Below are 19,166 nucleotides of genomic sequence, written 5' to 3'. Positions count from 1 at the left end.
AAAACTGATCTGAAAGATTTTCAAGCAATTAACAGTGCATAAAAACATTCGTTGTCTAAAATATTACCAACTGTTTTAGACATTGTCATGTAGTTTTATATGGTAGGTGACAAGTAAGTTGCTAACAAGTTTTTCTTTACAGATTTTGGCTGCCTTTCTAATTGGGGTCTCTGCAGGTAATTTCAGGCAGCACTGATGTGGACATCAGGGCTCCATGGAGGCCATAGCACCTGCTGCCTGTATTATCTGTAAAAAATAATTGTCAACTGCGAGCACCTTCAGCTGGGCAGCAACCAAACACCATCATGAATTTAACTGCTGCCGCTAGATTGTGATCTTAGACCTCTCTCACCCTGGAGTCTGCGTTCTAGCACTACTGGGGCTAATAAGGGGGATACTAGTACTACTGGGGCCACCAAAGGGGTACTATTACTATGGGGGCCACCGAGGGCAGCATGTATTATTCGGGCCACTGCTGGAGGCATTATTAGTATTGGGGCCACTGTTGGAGACACAATTACTAGTTGAGGCCACTAGAATAACGGAGTTAAAAACATACATCATGGTAAGCCATGCCCCTAACCACAAACTATGATCCCTTTTACCTTGGCCAAAATCTTTTTGTTTTCTGACAAAGGTGGCAACTCTAACCAGAGGTGGTAGGGTAGGCATCATTTTGCTGTGGCTCCTAGCAGCAGGCAGCACAGAGATAATCTACATGTGTGTAGTGGTGAAAGGAGCAAGGAAGAATTTGACATGGAACTTTATGTAAGATGGGGAAGAAGAGAGCATATGAGATTGTTTTATGCGGGACTGTACATTAGATCTTCTGAAAGGAGGGGGGAGACGCGTTTTACATAAGACCGTATATGTTGGAGGGGTATCGTGGGGTGTGTGGGGGGGGGGCAAAGGTAGGGGGAGTTTTGAGTTTTTTTTACATGGGACTGTAAAAAAAGATTGGTGTTTGCATGGAAGTGTATGTTGGGGTTGAAGGGAGGGGAGTGATCTTTCTTTGCATGGGACTGTATGATGTAGACCATGAAGGGAGCAAGAGTGTGTTTCTTACATGGGACTAAATGATTGCGTTAGTGGAGGGGGCACTATAAGCAAAGGGGTCACTATAAGAAGAAGGGCCACAGGCAGACCAGTATGACTAAAAGGGGCCATTTAAGGGGCAGAATAACTAAGAGAGGCATTGTTTTGTATGGGGGAGTTACTGAGAGGGGCACATTGAGTGTAGTGGCAGCATGAGAAGAGTGTGAAGAGATGAGTTGTAGCTGGAGATGGCGATTTAGACAGAAAAGGAAAATAAAAATGGACATCACCAATCAGAGATTATGTCACTTGTGTAATTGCATAAGAGTTTAAAAAGACGCGTGTACCCCAAAATGGTATAGATGAAAACATCAACTCACTTTGCAAAAAACAAGCCGCACAGAGCTCTGTAGATGGGAAAGTAAAGTTATGCATATTTGGTGTCACGGTAATCTGTAATGTAATGTATACGTAATTATAATTACATGCCAATAATTAACCCTCAATTACCTGTGTTTGCCAGACCTTTACCTGTCAGCAGACCCAACTAAGTGGACCTTTATAAAAGCTAGTTGAGTACCCCTGGTATAGAGCTTGCTCAGCGCTCCCATTAGCCAAACCTTCACTAACCCTCATACAAGATCTAATCATACTGACATCTACAATAAGTTTGGCTGCTGCTAGGAATGAAGACCGAGAGTAGTGCGCAGAGAGGATTGGTCTCCTCTCTCCTAGAGGACATCATGGTGTGTAGTAGAGGGTGCTGATTACTTCCATATGATGTAGGCTGTGCATGGGGGGAATTCTGTTCTGCTCCATGATCATCACATGCAGGGTCGTGGTGACTGATGTTCTGCAGTGTCGTAAACCAGTTATATTACCAGATTTACTTCAAGACAAACCCTTTTGGACTTGGCAGCAATCTGTGGCTACACAAATCTGTAGCTACTCATAACCCGCACTGTACAAGTGTGCTGCTGCTCCATAAATTCTAATGGGGCTGACGAAAAAAGCTGGGCACTTGGCTATTTGTCTGCCCCACTGAAATGAATGGAGCCACTCGTGTGACCAGCGACCCATTCATTGCAATGTTACAGAAATAGGGAGAAGCAACCCCGCATTGAGAAATAGGGTGACATGAGTTCTTGAGATCAGTGGGGCTTCCAGCAGTCGGGTCTCCACCGATCTATCAGTTTTCTGCTGGGTAGGTGAAAACTTGGAAAAGGCTTTACTATCTGGAATACCCCTTTAATAAAGAATGCAATTGTCTGGAAAAAGATCAATTGCATGCTATCGAAGTTATCACTGTCAAATCACAGAGAACACATTATTGGGTATATTCATACACAACAGAATTGTTGCAGAAATTTCTACAACTGTTCTATTCATCCGATTGGGACACAGAAAAATTTAGGCACATACTGCAGAAAAAGAACATTTCAAATGTATGAAACTAATTTTCAGTGGCAGGAACTTCTGCACCAAATCTGCTGTGTGTGAATATACTGGAGTACACACAGAAATATGGGTATCTTACCTTAACTTCTATGAAGTCGGGCCTTCCAAGCTTCACAAGATCCGCATATGCGTTAAGCTCTTCCACATTCCATGCCTTTACAAGGGTTAGCCTGTATACTGTTCGTTGTTGCTACAAGGAAAATTATTTTTGTAAAATCAATTTCTTGCACTTTTGCGCATCAAAATAAATATGTGCAACAATGTAAATGATCAGTTTAAGCAGAAAAGTCACTAAGTTAATTTTGAGATTGGTTGTACTCTGGAATTCCACACATTAGATGTGAATTATAAATTATAGCTGCTTGCGGTCTCTATTAAACAGTGACATGTAGTAGCTAGAGATGAGCGAGCATACTCGCTAAGGCAAACTACTCAAGCGAGTAGTGCCTTATTCGAGTACCTGCCCGCTCGTCTCTAAAGATTTGGCTGTTGGCGGGGGGCGGGGAGCGGCGGGGAGGAACGGAGGGGAGATCTCTCTCTCTCCCTCTCTCCCCCCCGCTCACCGCCGCAACTCACCTCTCACCCGCGACGGCAGCCGAATCTTTAGAGAGGAGCGGGCAGGTACTCCAATAAGGCACTACTCGCTCGAGTAGTTTGCCTTAGTGAGTATGCTCGCTTATCTCTAGTAGTAGCCATGAGCATCACGAAGGCACGTGGTCTGTAATAAACACTGGAATTAAACAGGATAATAAGCTTTTCCATTCTCCTAATGTCCTAAAAAATACAGCTCCTGTCCTGAAATCTACAGATTGGGTCTCCCTAGACTAGAATAAGCAAGGAAGAGTAATCAATGTCCAGCTTAGCTTATGGCACTACAAGTCAGGAACTAATTCCCAAACTTTTTTCCCATGACGAAACACCTGTGTTTCCATAACGAAGGAAAAAACATGCCGTTAGCCCCAAGTAATAGCAGATCTATCCCTTTCCCTGAGTACATTTTTTTGCAGTAGAAACAGTATCTTATAAGGTCAGGCTAACATTGCAAACAACATGTAAACCCTGTCAAACACAACGGGAGTCACCCTTGTTAGACTGACAATACACAGAACAGTCAAGGAAGACATTAAACAGTCACCTCCTGCCTCTGGCAACACAGCTGCAAATAATTGTCACCTCCTAGCACACAGACAGTACACTTCTAAAAGGGAATCAGAAAATGATCTATTGTATAAATCAAGTTTTTATGTTAAACATTTAAGAATTTTTGTTGTTTTTTTCGATGTCAGGCTCTATATTTAAAAATAAATATAATCCTGCAGTTTTTCACATTGACCAATAAGCCTAATAATAGAGATTTCCAGTTCTGTAAAGAAAACATTTCAGCTTTCATATCAGATAGGATTATAATGAAAGGTAAACACATAAACATTATAGATAACCACAGGATCCACCATTCACAATTTTTCTAAAACCCCACTGAAATCAATGGGATGAAAAAACAGATGTATTTAACTCCATCTCTCTGATCCAAAAAATGAACAAAGAAAAAAACCCCAAAATGATATAGAGTGGTTCAGGTAAAGCACTATGCACATTTCAGCCATAGCTACAGGTTAGATGAGTGACTTGTTGAATACTTTCACTTTTTTAAAAGAGGACCTGTCACATCTTCATTTCAGCAGAGATAAGCTTCATAGCTTTGCATCCATGTTTGTTTTCGATGATTTCAACAATGCCTTTCTTTTGTTCATACTTACCCCCAATTTGGACTCTCCTTCGATTCAGCTCTTGTGACTGTCTAAAATGGGTGGTCCACATCTCTGTCAATGGAGGACATTAGACTTGATTGACAATGAGTGGTAGGGACCGCCCACTTGACACATTCAAAGCATCCTGAGCCAAGTTTAAGAAAAGCCACAGGGCAACAAGGGCGAGTGTAAATAAAAAAACATTCTTTGAATCAGCGGGTTCACAGCTGCAAAGCTATGCAGATGGCCCCACTGACTTCAGGACATGACAGGGTCTCTCTAAGTGGGCCAATATTAGTCTAGTGTAGAACGCCTGCCCAGGCCCAGAGAACCGTGGTTGGGAAACACTGTTATGTTATGTGCTTCATAAATAGGCAAATATTTACTGTACCGCAGATTAAGACAGTTATGTGTTCTGCCATACAATGACATCCCCGAAGCAAATTTGTAGCAGAAAGGGCATTATCAGCTACTCTGGCTCTTAATGACAAGTTTTGCAAACTGCTGCTGTCGACAGAGATTTGCAGCATGCCTAAGGCATACAGTCTGAGCTGTCAGCTGCTGGGCATTTTTTATCTCCTCTGTCGCCTTGTCATACAAAACTGCACAACACCTAACTACCTACTCAAACTGATGCAGATTTTGTTTGAAAAGCAAAACTGACATAACGGCTGGTTTAAAAGAGCAGTCTAGCAGATAGGATTTTGCATATTGAGTTCTGCATAGGCCATTATTAAAGATGAATGTAGAGGGTCTCATTTACCTATGTCTTCTACAGACCTTTAGATGACATGCTGTTTATGTGTTGTATAGCATCCTGATCTCTTCTCCTTGAATATTCTTCCACTAAAGCGGCATACATGCCCAATTATGCTTAGGTTTTGCAGGAAGAGTCTCATCACACTACACTTGCTCCGAGTCCTATATGAGGGCATAAAACTTCTGTTGCCTTACACTGCAATCTTCATATATATGTGAAGCAGCCTCACACTGCTTTCCCCAGACGTCTGCTTGCAATAGATTTCTCCCCGTCAGCTCTTACATGCAGGAGGCAAGGAAAAGCAGTGTGAAGCTGCATCTCATACGAATATTCCGGAGATTCTATATTCCGTGCGCACAAATAGTATATAAAGTTAGTGTGAATCAGGGCAGTTTTGTAACTGGAGCTAATCATTTTATGGACTCCCCTTTTATTTCACTGCTCTGGTGCTTTATATAGAGCAGAAATAGGTCTTCAGCAGCACTCTATGCATGGGAGGACATATAGTGGAACAAGAAAGGTAGAGCTTGTTGAGCAGGAAAGTGATCTTGAGAATTGTCAATAGAGATTTAAAAGAGGAAAGTCCTACACAGATGGGAGACGGACAACTCTTCTACATGTGAGAACAAGCTCTGGACTGGTGGTCAGACTGGGATCATATGACACAACTGTCCAAAGTGTTATAGTAATAATATATATTTCTCACATCAGCCAAGGCAAACACGTCTATGTGTGATATTAGGAATGTCTAGAGATAGCAGTTTCTAATCCCCTACACATATAGAAACTGCTAGAGTAGTGTATACAGAATTATGTTTCAGGTTCCAAGGAATTACGTATTTAGTAGTGACACGCCTTGAGGTGTTAACATAGGTTACACCATTAGCATGATTACAGGGGGCGTGTATTTCTGATCATACCTAAGAGAACTTATATATACATTGTCTGCTTTGTAATAAGCTCAGAAGAGCTTTCATTGTCGGATGATACAGACTGTCTCATGGATCAGTGATCTGTGTACACGACTTCTCATATAATTTGGACCAGGCAATGAAACACTAAGAAATCTCTGATGATATCCCTGACAATAGTGAAAGGGTTCAAAATGTATGGATGAAACTGAACTACGATAAAAGAAATTACATTTTTGTAATGCCCGAGAGCTCGTTTCGAGTAACGAACCCCATTGAAGTCAATGGGAGAGCCGAGCATTTTTCATGCTCACCCATGCTCGGTAGCTGCCTGAATGGTGTTCAATGGAGCTGCAGCTGCTGCCGGCGGTGGCTCCATTGAAAACAATGGTCTGCTGGCACCCCTGAACTGTTTTTCATGGAAGGGCTTTATATATAAGCCCTTCCCTGAAAAACAATCATTTTAGGGTAAAAAGAAAAAAACAAAACTTAACCTCCGCCGCTGCCGTGTCCACCGCAGGGATGAAGAACACATTTGCCGCATGCGGCAGATGTTTCCTTCATCCCCGCTAGTAAAAAGAATTCCCTGCTGCTACATCTGCCACATCTGTGACAGATGCAGCAGAGGAATTCTTCAATTCCCTACTGCAGCTGTCACACATGCTGCCGGCACCCCATCATTGGTTTTCAGGGAAGGGCTTAAACATAAGCCCTTCCCTGAAAAACCAGTGAAAGTACAGTAAAAAAAAAAAATACATACTTGCCTCCCTTCAGCTGCATCTTCTCTGCGCTGTCCCCAGCTCTGCAGTCCTGATCTATCAGTAGGCGGGGATTTAAAATCCCTGCCTGCTGAAAGAGCTGATTGTGATTGGCTAAACGCCTGAGCCAATCACAATCAGCTCTTTCAGCAGACGGGGATTTTAAATCCCCGCATGCTGATAGATCAGCACAGAAGTGCAGAGCCGGGGACAGCGCATACTTTGAGTATGCTAATGCTCGAACGAGCATCAAGCTTGGACGAGCATCCTGGCTCATATCTCTACATGTTACTAGTTAAGAATAAATGTTTCTACTTCAAAACTTTGGTTGAATATATTTTGCAGTTTTTTTTAATTGTAGCATATAAGGGCTGGCTGCAAAAAAGCAGCATTGCAAATGCACACTTTTTCATTCTACTTGCTAAGACATAAGTCCATTTCAAATGTTTTACATTGGAAGTGCCTTTGTGTTGATTTGTTCTTCTCACATGCTGCAAAACTTTGACCAGGCTAGTTCTTTTTGTGCATTGATAGTGCCAGCAGAGAGATGCTACTGTGAAGAGCTCTATTTCTGCAGGGCAATAATATTTTATAGTCACTGATTAAGACCTTTCCATTAGAATCCTATTAGTTTTATGGCATTACTGGAATGGCTGTTGACCTAATCATACATCAGTACAGATATATATATATATATATATATATATATATATATATATATATATATATAAAACCAGTAATATAAACGTTCTGTTTATACCCAGGACTGTGATGGTAACAAGAGGGCATCCTCTACGTTTAGAGGAAAGAAGGTTTCATCTCCAACACAAAAGCAGTGAGACTGTGGAACACTCTGCCTGAGAACGTGGTAATGGCAAAATCCATAGAGGAGTTTAGGAGACTAGAGGTCTTCTTATGACATTACAAGATATAGACATTAAAAAACCAGCGGGGTTATTGATCTCAAATGTTGATCCGGGGATTACTCTGAATGCCAATATGGAGTTGGGAAGGAATATTTTCCCTCCGAATGAGAGTAAATTAGCTTATGCCTCACTGGAGTTTTTTGGCCTTCCTCTGGATCAACAAGGGGGGAGTGGAAACAGGTTGAACTGGATGGACATTTGTCTCTTTTCAGCCTAGCATACTAGGTTACTAAATATTCATAATGGCCCTTTAATTATTGTGTAATCCTGCCTCATGCTCCTCTGTGATGACTGTACGGAAGAAACACAAATGAAATTGCTGGAAACCAATACAGCATAGTATTCCCCCTTAGCCAAAATCAATGACATTATAATTCCCATTTCTATATTAAGCCAAAATAATGAAATGGTCACAGTAAAAAATCAATATTAGAACATAAAACAAAGTAGATTATAGATTGAGTGGGAACCACAGTACTACACCTACTCACATACGCCACCTATCCCCCTTTACTCCCACATCTGATAAAGCAATTGCAAAAGCAAATCCGCTAAGAACATTCTTTGGCTTTCATTGTCTTTCAGTTCATGCTGTACAGGATTCTAACCCTGGTGTGCTTTTCTGCTTCTTTTGTTGTTAGAAAAACAAGATCATAGGTTCTAGTTATATAAATACTGGGTATGTCAAAAGAATAGGAAAAAAGGTACATTTCTGAAGCCTGGAGTAAAATATATCTTAAAAAAAAAAAACAGCACTGGTAATGCATTATGCGGCACTAGAATGTTCATAATGGCGAGTTCATGAATGAGTCACGCATTTTACCACAGGACACTAGTAATATTTCTTAAGCCTTGTTCATAAATAATCACCCTACAATGGAGACATGGGTAGAAGACAGTGAGATATTAAGGCAGCTAGTCAACGACTTATTGAAAGCTGCTGTGGAATCTTTTCTGTAGCGTACATGCTAGAAAATCAATACATCTGCAGTACTGAAAGCATTCAGAATATTTCCTAAATAAGTTATGTTTCAAACTGGCAGGGCTCAATAGGTTTCAATACATGACAAACTTAGAGGCCTTCACTACTCCACAGTCTGCAATGACAAACCTATCAGCACGCTACTATCACATCACAAAAGTGGTAGATGGAGCGCCAAATGAGGCACCCCTCTATTTTATGGCTTAGAAGCTATGCTCAACATAGGCTGAGCCATCCAAGTGCTTACACAGTGGCAATCAAAGTTATCTCCAATAATGGCTGTTGAAGGGTGGTGTCAATTTTTTAACACAGCCTGCCGCATATAGAACAAGCTGTACTCTTGAACCTTTCATAGCCACCTGCAACCTATGATGTACATATAAAAGTCATAGTTCTGAGTGGGAGGCAACTTTTTAAACATTGATCCTGGCCTGTTAAAACAATAAAAGCAGGGGTAGTTACTCGCTCTATGCCTGGGTGATGTAGAGTTGCAACCTTGCAGTCCTCCCGATCTTGTTTTTTGAAGGCTAATCAGAGGCTACGGGGGTAAGGTGCTGTTCTCCTGGAATCATGGCTCCCAGGATCGAAGTGGTGATGCCAGTAGAACGGCACCTTTACTGCTGTGGCCTTTGATTGGCTGCAGCGATCAGGTGGTGTAGTGGCCCAGAGTTGGAGTGTCTTTAGAGTAAGTGTATGTCCAATTTGCGTAAACTATCTTGTGTGAATCTGTGTGTGTTCGTGTTGATCTGTGTTCTATGTAAGTGCTAACAAGCTTTGCTGTGGCAAATCTGTCCTACCTAACTTGTTTGTTGTGTGGGGCATTATGGGAGTTTAGGAGAAGTTGGGAGGCGGAGTCTAGAGTAGTGTGAGTAGTGTGTGCAGAGATGTAGTCGGTGGAACGCTGAAGCTTGCTTTTGCTTGTGCCTGCACAGAGCCGTGGGCCCATCTCATTTGCCGTGGGATATTTCCCCTCTCAGGGACTGAAGCTCAGACTAACGGTTACTGTTATGACAAGTCGGGAGGAGTAACTAGCAAGCAAGGAAAGGCAAGACTTGTGTGTTAGCCCACCGTGTCAGGAGTGTACCCCCGGGGATCTATCAGATAATTTAGAATTAGGACACCTAGATTAAGGGAAGAAAAGTGCAAAATGATTGCTAATCTTTCAATCGTTTGAAAGATTATCTTTGCATGTAAATGGGACTTAAAGTGTAGTCCATGGTTCTACACTTGAAACCTTGTGACTAATGCTGAAGAATGTATGTAAATGAATAAAGGACAATAAAAGTCTCATGTTTTCATGATGGTATCAAGTGACTGGAAGTTGTAGGTTGTGATTGATCACGTGACCAGTTATGAATGGAGTTGTAGTCTATGAATCTTTAGTTTACCTGTGTCAATAATAATCATGTAATGTAGACTAAAGACTGTGTTTAGTCATATTGTGTCTTTAGGAGTTCTAGTCTGTGAATGGTTATCTTTAACCACTAAAATATGAATGAACAGCAGATATCCGCTTGTGGCCAGCTGGGTATTTTATTTTAGCAAAAAAGTAATAACGTATGGAGTGACGTTACACAATATAAAAGACAGACGAGTTTGTAATTTACATGTTTTAATTCTGTTTATACTTAATGGGTATTCTGGGACTTTTACTATTGATGATCTACCCTCGGTATGTCAATTGCTTGGGTTTCCCGCCAATCAGCTGATCGTCCAGGTCGCTGTCAGTGCAGCGTGCCAAAAGTGTAACAGACGGGTTAATGCCCAATGAAATCAGTGGGAATAAAGCCATCTATTACACTTGACCACAAATAACGACATCTGGCCTGCTGAACTGACAGAGGGCTGGATGATTCGCTGATCGGCAAGTAACCCAAGTGGTGGACTCTGAAATCAACAGTTGATGAGCCATCCTGTGCATAGGTCTTCAATAGTAGTAGTCCCAGAATACCCTCTTAATTTGTTTTAATTAAGTTTGATAATATCGATTGCAGACTGTGCTTTTTGAAAAATGCTCATTTGTGAGAAGTATAAATGATCAGTTTTTATTTCTCCCTAGCTTAAGGCCTTTTTGGAGTATGCCCATTTCTTATCATAAAATAACTGAAGGTCAGAAGGGTTTAAAAGCAAAGAAGTGTATCCGTGAAACCAAAATCTGACCCAGAGTACCTAGCTTTTTCCTTCTAGGACAGAGAGGAGAGATTACCTTTATGCAAAGATCTCTTCTAAGGTTTTTCTGGTTGAAAGCAATTAGAATTCGCACAAAAAAACAGACATTTTTGGGTTGCTGAAATGGTTAAACTTGAACTTGCCGTTTTCCTTTTTAGAAAGTTAACAGAAGTTAGTCAATACGTTAAACAAACCCCAAAATGATGCATATGAAAAACACTACTCATCTCACCAATATACAAACCCTCATATGGCTGGGGTGTGTGTGCGTGTGTGTGTGTGTGGGGGGGGGGGGGGGGGGGGTAAAATGCAAACAAGGTAAAAAAGGAAGAATTGCTGAATCTTTAAGACAAAAAAGGCAGTGTCCTTATGGGGCTAAAAGTCAACAGCAATGCAATTTTTAGTGGGTTAATACAAAGCTTGTCATCTATACACTAGAAGCATCTTTCCCAATACAAAATCTTGTGCAGGATTGACTATTTCATTGAGGTTATCCCTATAAGAATAACAGAGTTTGACGAGGGTGCATCACTGATTGGTTGACATTTAACAATCTTCTTATATATTCTACCAGACCTCTTCCCATTTGGCTATAACAGAAGAGCCTTACAATTAAATTAGTTAAAATAAGATGAAACCCTTTTTTTATTTTCTTAACGTGGCTTGTCATTCCCCATGTATGTAAAGTTGATAGTTTGGTAATTGGCTCAAATAAAAGAAGAAAAAATACAGCATAAATGGTAACAAACAAAATCAACAGAAACCTGCTATTCCACTAATTCTGCAATATTGGAAACATGTTTTTTTAGTTTAATAACCCAAAGTAAAGCCATAGCCTTCAGACACAGCCCAACACAGCATATGTGACGTAGCAACATACGTGATGATAGATTTCCCCATAGTAAAGATTTAAAGAAGATGCCAGATGTTCAGCAACTATAAAATATCAAGAAAACAGTCCACAATATGCTTTGCCATTAATTCTTATTGTTTCTTATTTTTAGGGATCCTGATTAAAGCAGATGTCTGATTCGCTTTAACAGCCTGCTTCACACAAACATGGAAATACAGAACAAATTTTACTTGGGGCAACAAAGATGTTAAACCTATATGTTCAGTTTCATAAGCCAATAAGAATTCTTTATCCCAAAGGAGCCTTAGAATTGGTATGGATCCTTGTACTAAGACTTCACCAAATTACAACATATTTTCAAATTTAAAACCTAAAACTTTTTAAAATATTACTTTTCGTAGAATGAAGAAAAAATGTATGATGCCTCAATAAGTGATGATAATCAAATTTCCAGCATGCAAGAAATAGATATTGACCACAGTCACATGTATAACACCAAAACACATGTATAAAGAAGATGCTACATAGGTTGATTTAGTCCCTAGTGATACTTAGGGAGAGGTATCCACTCCCTTCTCAAGCCGGCTCCACATGAGCGGATTCCTATTGCGGAATTCGCAGCAAATTGCACGCATTTTTTTTTCACAGTTGCAGATACGAATTGTGTTTTCCTCGATGGCGGCCGTCCAACACGCAGCCCATACGCAATTAACGTTGCGTATAGGCCGGAGGTTCTCACGTCATCACCTAGTGAAGGTGCTGGAAATACAATAAGAAAAAAATATGTACTGCGCATAACAGCCTGCAAGCCTTCATGGTCACTCCATGTTGCTGGTGCACAGGGTCGTTGGCAGGAGTCACAGCCGAATCCTGTATGTGGAGTCTGGCTCACCTGCGTGCAGTCGGCCTCAGTTCACCCTCAAGAAGAAAACTCCTATTGATGGCTAAGAGGTCTTATACAAGATTGTGTTCATATGGCTATTCATCTTTTATATACCTGTGCTAGGGCGTTATTCATGTGGACGTGATCAATATCTATTTCTTGCATGCTGGTATTTTGATTATCATCACTTATTGAGGCATCATATATTTTATTTTCAGTCTATAAAAAGTCATGTTCTAATAAGAATTGTTAAAAGACCAAGGGTTTAGCAAGGGTTTAGCAGACTTCGAGTGAGAAGAGGGAAGCGATTCTATGCCCGAGTCCATTACAAACATAAAAAGGAAGCTGCAACCAACATTTCTTTCAGCTCCTTTTCCTTAAGTTGTCCATTACTTTTTTTTGTCTAGACAAGATCCATAAAGCCCTTTCTACGCCTAAGCTTCATTACGCTAAGAGGAGGGACCCAATCCTGTCTGCAGCTAGGAACTTCATTTGAGCGATAATCGTGTATAACTGCACTTACATCGTGCAGTTTTCGTTATGCCGTCGCTCATCGTTGTCTTTCAGCATGCTGAAAATCGACGATGAGTCTTATCAGGGATTCACAGCAGGATACAACTGATACTCGTGCTTCAGCTGTATCCCGCTCCCTGATGACAGCTGGGTATGAAGAACACAGCGGTCCAGCTCTGTTTTCCATACCCGGCACAGAGCGCTCGGCTGTATAATAGCCGGGAGCTACGTGCAGAAAACAGGTTGATGCAGAAGGCTAGCGGGGACACCTCGCTTCTCTTCTGCATCCTCCACTCCGAGCGCTCGGCTGTATAACAGCCGGGGGCTCGGAGCAGGGAACAGCTGGATGCAGAAGACAAGTGGGGACACCCCGCTTGTCTTCTGCATCCTCCGATGGCAGCGCAAAGTGATCGCTCATCTTGGGCTGCAAATGACACAATGATTATCGTTTAAAAGTCGCTTGAGCGACATCTTTTGAGCGATAATCGTTGTGTCTAAATGGTCATTTAGGTTTGCTATTTCCCTACTTTCCTACTTCTGGTTGTATACCGTTAAACCATATCCTATCAGCTGCTCTAGTCTCACTGTTATGATGGCCTGCTTGCTTTAACCCAAAAATGGTTTCTGCCTAACTTAAAACATAGTGATTGATTCATCAGCCACAGTTCAGCCAATGAATCATGGGGGTTATTCTAATGTTAAATTGATTTAATACTTGCTAGGACGGAACTGGCGTACTTGTTACCCCACTCTAGCCAAATTTGAGCTGTGTTCTTATTCAGTCAGTGCATCCAATCCAGGCTGTTGATGGTCTTGGACACAATTACATGTTATTTTGTCCATGCTCCCTTTTGTGTTAGTACTTTTCTATCATTGTTTAATGTTCTGATCACACTATTTTATCTATCCCTTCAGGGTGTCAGCTACCCCAACAGGCTAACACTGTACCAAACTTGTTTGTTTTGACCCAAAATTTCCAGAAGGTCTTGCCGTCACAATGTTTGCATAGAGCTTGCGCCAGTAAATTTCATTCTTAAGTTTTCCTAACTTCAGTAGGACAGTGCCACCATTCTGGAAAGCAGAAGACACGTCCTGCCTCCCCCTTCCCCTCCATTAGCCACCACTAGTCCCTGAACCTCAGTTCAATAGTAGCAGCCACTAACCATCTTCTTTCTTCATCCCTCCAACAGTGTGCTCTGTGCACAGCATCCCCCGACTCCTCACCCTGGTTCCAAATGCACTCTGCTCAAAAGGGAAAGCAGTCATATGATGCTGGGCACAGAGCTCGGGAGCGGAGTCCTGTGAAAGTGAAGAAGAAAGCATTAGTAGCAGTAACCAAGCTTTGGGGGCACTATTACTCAGTGCAAAGATGGTGCTAGCTCTGGAATATGCTAGCTCTGAAAAAGAAAGCTAAAAAATATGCCCCCATTTCTGAGTTATATAAAGACAAGGATACATAATATTCTGAATTGCTAAGTAAAATACAGTTCAAAGCACCAAGCAAAGTGCTATTTAGAAGTACTTGAGATTTGCACAAAAACAGTTCTTCCTAATTTTGCCTCATTATAACAAAATAAGCAAATAGAACATGCTCAAGCACGGTATTGAAGAACATCTCCAAAAGTTGCTATTACTTAATACTGTAGATAAAAGTATTTTTTTAAGTGCCTGTCTGAACAGTGTGCATGACTCACAATTCAAGAGATAAACGGATACATCTGATTTTAGGTGATACCAATGAAATCAGATCTGGGGATTGAAGTGCCCGTTTAAAAAGAGTAAAAACACTTTTAAACCTTTCTTTCGTAAAATCAATAGTACAAGTAAATATAAGAAATTTTATATCTATTAGAAAAAAAACCTGCTTTCTCCACTTATCACTTCTTTTCCTCGTCCTTTCTTTGATCGCTCACTCTGAATGTACTTATAAAAGCTGCAGACCTGAATCATACACCAAAGAGATCTGATTACAGCTGCGGCCCATAGAAGTCTATTGAGAATGTAGGGTGAAGTAAGACGTTGCTCAAGAGAAATAATAACCTAGAGAGAGCGAGACAGACTGCCCTGCAGTTTCTCACCCGTCCTACTTTCACAGCTATGCTGCTGTTGGTTTTGATGGTGTGCTACAGAGCAATAGAGAAGGATAGATACTGCTCCCCTGTATGTGCAATGTATATTCCTCATGTATACACATAACTCGCGCTGGATACTGGCTGAACAGAGGCCAAAAGGGCCTTAGGTCTGGTGAATGAATGACCGTGGATCCATTAGACGCATGCACCAGGAGTTTTGCTGGCACATGTCAAATACATTCATTGTCAAAAAAATATTAAGCACCTAGAAGCCTCCGAGGCTACTTGTGAGTAGTGGACCTCTTTTTCCACTTGTGTAGAGCTTGTTGACCACTAGACGTCCCTTTATGATGTAATCCAAGAGATATTGCCTAGTTAACAGTGTTTGAGAGGGGGTGAATTATTGGAATTCGAGAGGCACGCATACATCGTCTGACAACCATGAGCAGCTCCAACTGTTTTCTTGTCCACTATCTCGAGACAGGTGACATTATCAGTACAAGCCACTATGTCTGTCAGAACCGATTTTCAGGTGGTTGGCTGAAGGGCATTTGGTCTCACAGCGCCCATTACATGTAATGCCTTTGACACCCACTGTCGCCTCTGTTTGCAGTGGTGTCGTGAATGATTAAACTGGACTGCTATGGAGTGGAACGAAGTTGTCTTTATCGACGAATTCAGGTTAAGTTTGGGCACTGAAGACGGCCATGTTCGTGTCTGGAAACCTAGGGGTGAGCACCTCAATCCTGCCTTTGCTGTGCAGCTGTGATGGTTTGAGGGCCATCGAAAGCAGTCAGTCATCCCCTAGTACTGGTATGAGGGACACAAAACCTGGTCCGGTAGTAGTGGTACGGAACCTGTATGTCTTCTTGCCCGCCTTTATCATATCTTGTATCCAAGCTAAAAGTGGCCCAACAGGATACTAGAGCCTCCCTTAAAGTATTCATTTTCAGAAATAAATGATCCTTTTGCTCTGATATTGTAATCGCTTACTTATATCAATGTTACAAATCACACATATAAAGTTTCATTTGATTCTGATAACGCTTTCTAGGTGCTTGATTTTTTTGATAAGAAGTATAGATTGCAGAAACACAACATGAAAGAAGCTTTAGGGCATATGCATTGTAGTATGCAAAGACCCATCAATCAGCAGCAGAGGAAGTGCCGGAGAGAACAGTTATATGAATATTAACGAGTCACATCACACTCTACTCTGACCACGCGGCACACTTTCAAATGTACAGCAAGTTTTCTAAAACGGTTGAACCCATATATAAACTGAAATTAGCATGCCTGTCCCTACACTGTAGTGTCCACAGACCAGGGAGGATTAGTGACCTGAGACTTTCCCTTTAACCCCTTAGTGACCAAGCCTGTTTGCGCCTTAATGACCAGGCCAAATTTTGCAAATCTGACATGTGTCACTTTAACATGGAAAAACACCATAAAGGTTTTGCATATCCAAGCGATTCTGACATTGTTTTTTCGCCACATGTTGTACTTCCTTTAGACGGAAAAAAATAGACCGATAGAATTTGTGTGTGTTTATTAAAAGCGCCAAAATTGGCAACATTTTGAAAAAAAATCGTCATTTTTTCACATTTCCAACTGCAATATTTTAAATATGTGCAAACATAATATAGAAATTTTTGCTAAGATTTATATTTCCACCCGTTTACTTTATTTTGGGTGCACATTGGAAAAACTCTCTTTTTTTTTTTTTTAACCATTTAGGAGACGTACAAATTTAGCATTACTTTTTAGCATTTTGAGGAACACTTTGTTTTCCTACACCAAGCCAAGATTGGAAAGGCTCATGAGTGTCAGAATAATAGATACCCCCACAAATGACCCCATTTTAAAAACTACACCCCTTAATGTATTCACTAAGGGGTGTCATGAGTATTTTGACCCCACAGTTTTTTTTCAGGAGTTAATTCAATTTAGAGGAGAAAAAGTAAAATTTCATATTTTTGCAAATATGTCATTTTATAGACATTTTTTTCCTATAGTTTACATGAAAATGAGGACTTACACCCCAAAATGGATACCCCTATTTCTCCTGTGTTCAGAAATATACCCATTGTGGCCCTAATGTTATATCTGAGTCCACAAAGGGGCCCAAAATGAAAGGAGTAGTCAGTGTCTTTCAAAACAGAAATTTTGCTTGAAGTCCTTTTAGGCCCCATAGCACACATGTAGAGTTCTTGAGCACCCAAAACCATAGAAAACCCCCACAAATGACCCCATTTTGAAAACTAGACCCCTTAAGGTATTTATCTAGGTGTGTACTGCATATTTTGACCCCACAGTTTTTGAATGAATTCAAGCCAAGCAAAAGGAAAAAATTGTGATTTTCTTTTTTTCGGCAATTCTGTCATTTTAAAAACAGCTTTTTTTGTACAGCACACATATGAATGAAGACTTGCACCCACAAATGGATACCCGTTTGTCCCGTGCTCAGAGACATACCCATTGTGGCCCTAATATGTCTGGATGCACAACGGAGCCCAAAATGAAAGGAGTAGTCAGTGGCTTTTAGAACATAAATTTTGCTTGAAGTCCTTTTAGGCCCCAATGCCCACTTGTAGAGATCTTGAGCGCCCAAAACCATAGAGAACCCCCACTAATGACCCCATTTTGAAAACTAGACTCCTTAATGAATTTATCTAGGGTGTACTGCGTATTTTGACCCCACAGTTTTTAAATAAATTCAAGCAAAGCAAAAGGAAAAAATTAGGATTTTTGTTTATTTGGCAATTCTGTCATTTTAAAACCAGCTTTTTTTGTACAGCACACATATGAAGGAAGACTTGCACCCCAAAATGGATACCCCTGTTTGTGCTGTTTTCAGAAATAAACCCATTGTTGCCCTAATCTTATGTCGACATGCAGAACGGGGCCCAAAATGAAAGGAGTAATCGGTGGCTTTCAGAACATAGATTTTGCTTGAAGTCATTTTAGGCCCCATTGCCCACTTGTAGAGTTCTTGAGCGCCCAAAACCATACAGAATCCCCACAAATGACCCCATTTTGAAAACTAGACTCCTTAACGAATTTATCTAGAGGTGTACTGCGTATTTTGACCCCACAGTTTTTGAATAAATTCAAGCAAAGCAAAAGGAAAAAAATTTGGATTTTTGTTTTTTTGGCAATTCTGTCATTTTAAAAACAGCTTTTTTTGTACAGCACACATATGAAGGAAGACTTACACCCCAAAATGGATACCCCTGTTTGTACTGTTTTCAGAAACATACCCACTGTGGCCCTAATATCATGTGCACATGCACAACGGGGCCCAAAATGAAAGGAGTAATCGGTGGCTTTCAGAACATAGATTTTGCTTGAAGTCCTTTTAGGCGCCATTGCCCACTTGTAGAGTTCTTGAGCGGCCAAAACCATAGAGAACCCCCACAAATGACCCCATTTTGAAAACTAGACCCCTTAACGAATTTATCTAGGGGTGTACTGTGTATTTTAACCCTACAATTTTTGAACAGATCTAAGAAAGCAGTAGGAAAAAATTACGATTTTCATTTTTTGGGCTATTGCGTCAATTTAAAAACAGGTTTTTTTGTACAGCACACATATAAATGAAGACTTTCACCCCAAAATGGATACCCCTATTTGTCCCGTGTTCAGAAACATACCCATTGTGGCCCTAATAGACTTACAGGACCCATGGCTAGGCCTACAATGAAAGGAATACCCGTTGGATTTCAGGGTACAACTGAATAAATTTCAGGCCCCATTGCCCACTTCTAGAGCCATTGAGCGGCCAAAACTATAAAGAACCCCCATAATTGAACCCATTTTGAAAACTAGACCCCTTAACGAATTCATCTAGGGGTGTACTGCGCATTTTGACCCCACAGTATTTGAATGAATCTAAGCAAAGCGGAAGGAAAAAGTTACGATTTTCAATTTTTTTGGCAATTTTTTAAATCTAAAAACAGTGTTTTTGTACAGTGTACAGAGGAATGAAGACATTCACCCCAACATGGATACCCCCGTTTATCCCGTGTTCAGAAACCTACCCATTGTGGCCCTCATCTACTTACAGGACGCATGGCAAGGCCTATAAAGGAGGGAACA

General features: G+C 40.9%; 1 protein-coding gene across 1 annotated transcript in view; it reads right to left on the bottom strand.

Annotated features, from left to right (window-relative positions):
• The window catches only part of LOC136576799 (S-adenosyl-L-methionine-dependent tRNA 4-demethylwyosine synthase TYW1-like), a 178,983-nt gene that overhangs the window by 39,303 nt on the left and 120,514 nt on the right, over positions 1-19,166 (bottom strand). The window contains exon 14 of the mRNA XM_066576380.1: positions 2,573-2,683. Within this exon, the coding sequence (XP_066432477.1) occupies positions 2,573-2,683 (111 nt within the window). The remainder of the gene's footprint in view (positions 1-2,572; positions 2,684-19,166) is intronic.

Source organism: Eleutherodactylus coqui, chromosome 1, assembly GCF_035609145.1.
Source record: "Eleutherodactylus coqui strain aEleCoq1 chromosome 1, aEleCoq1.hap1, whole genome shotgun sequence".
Lineage (NCBI taxonomy): Eukaryota > Metazoa > Chordata > Amphibia > Anura > Eleutherodactylidae > Eleutherodactylus > Eleutherodactylus coqui.
This window is presented reverse-complemented; position numbering and strand designations above follow the sequence as displayed.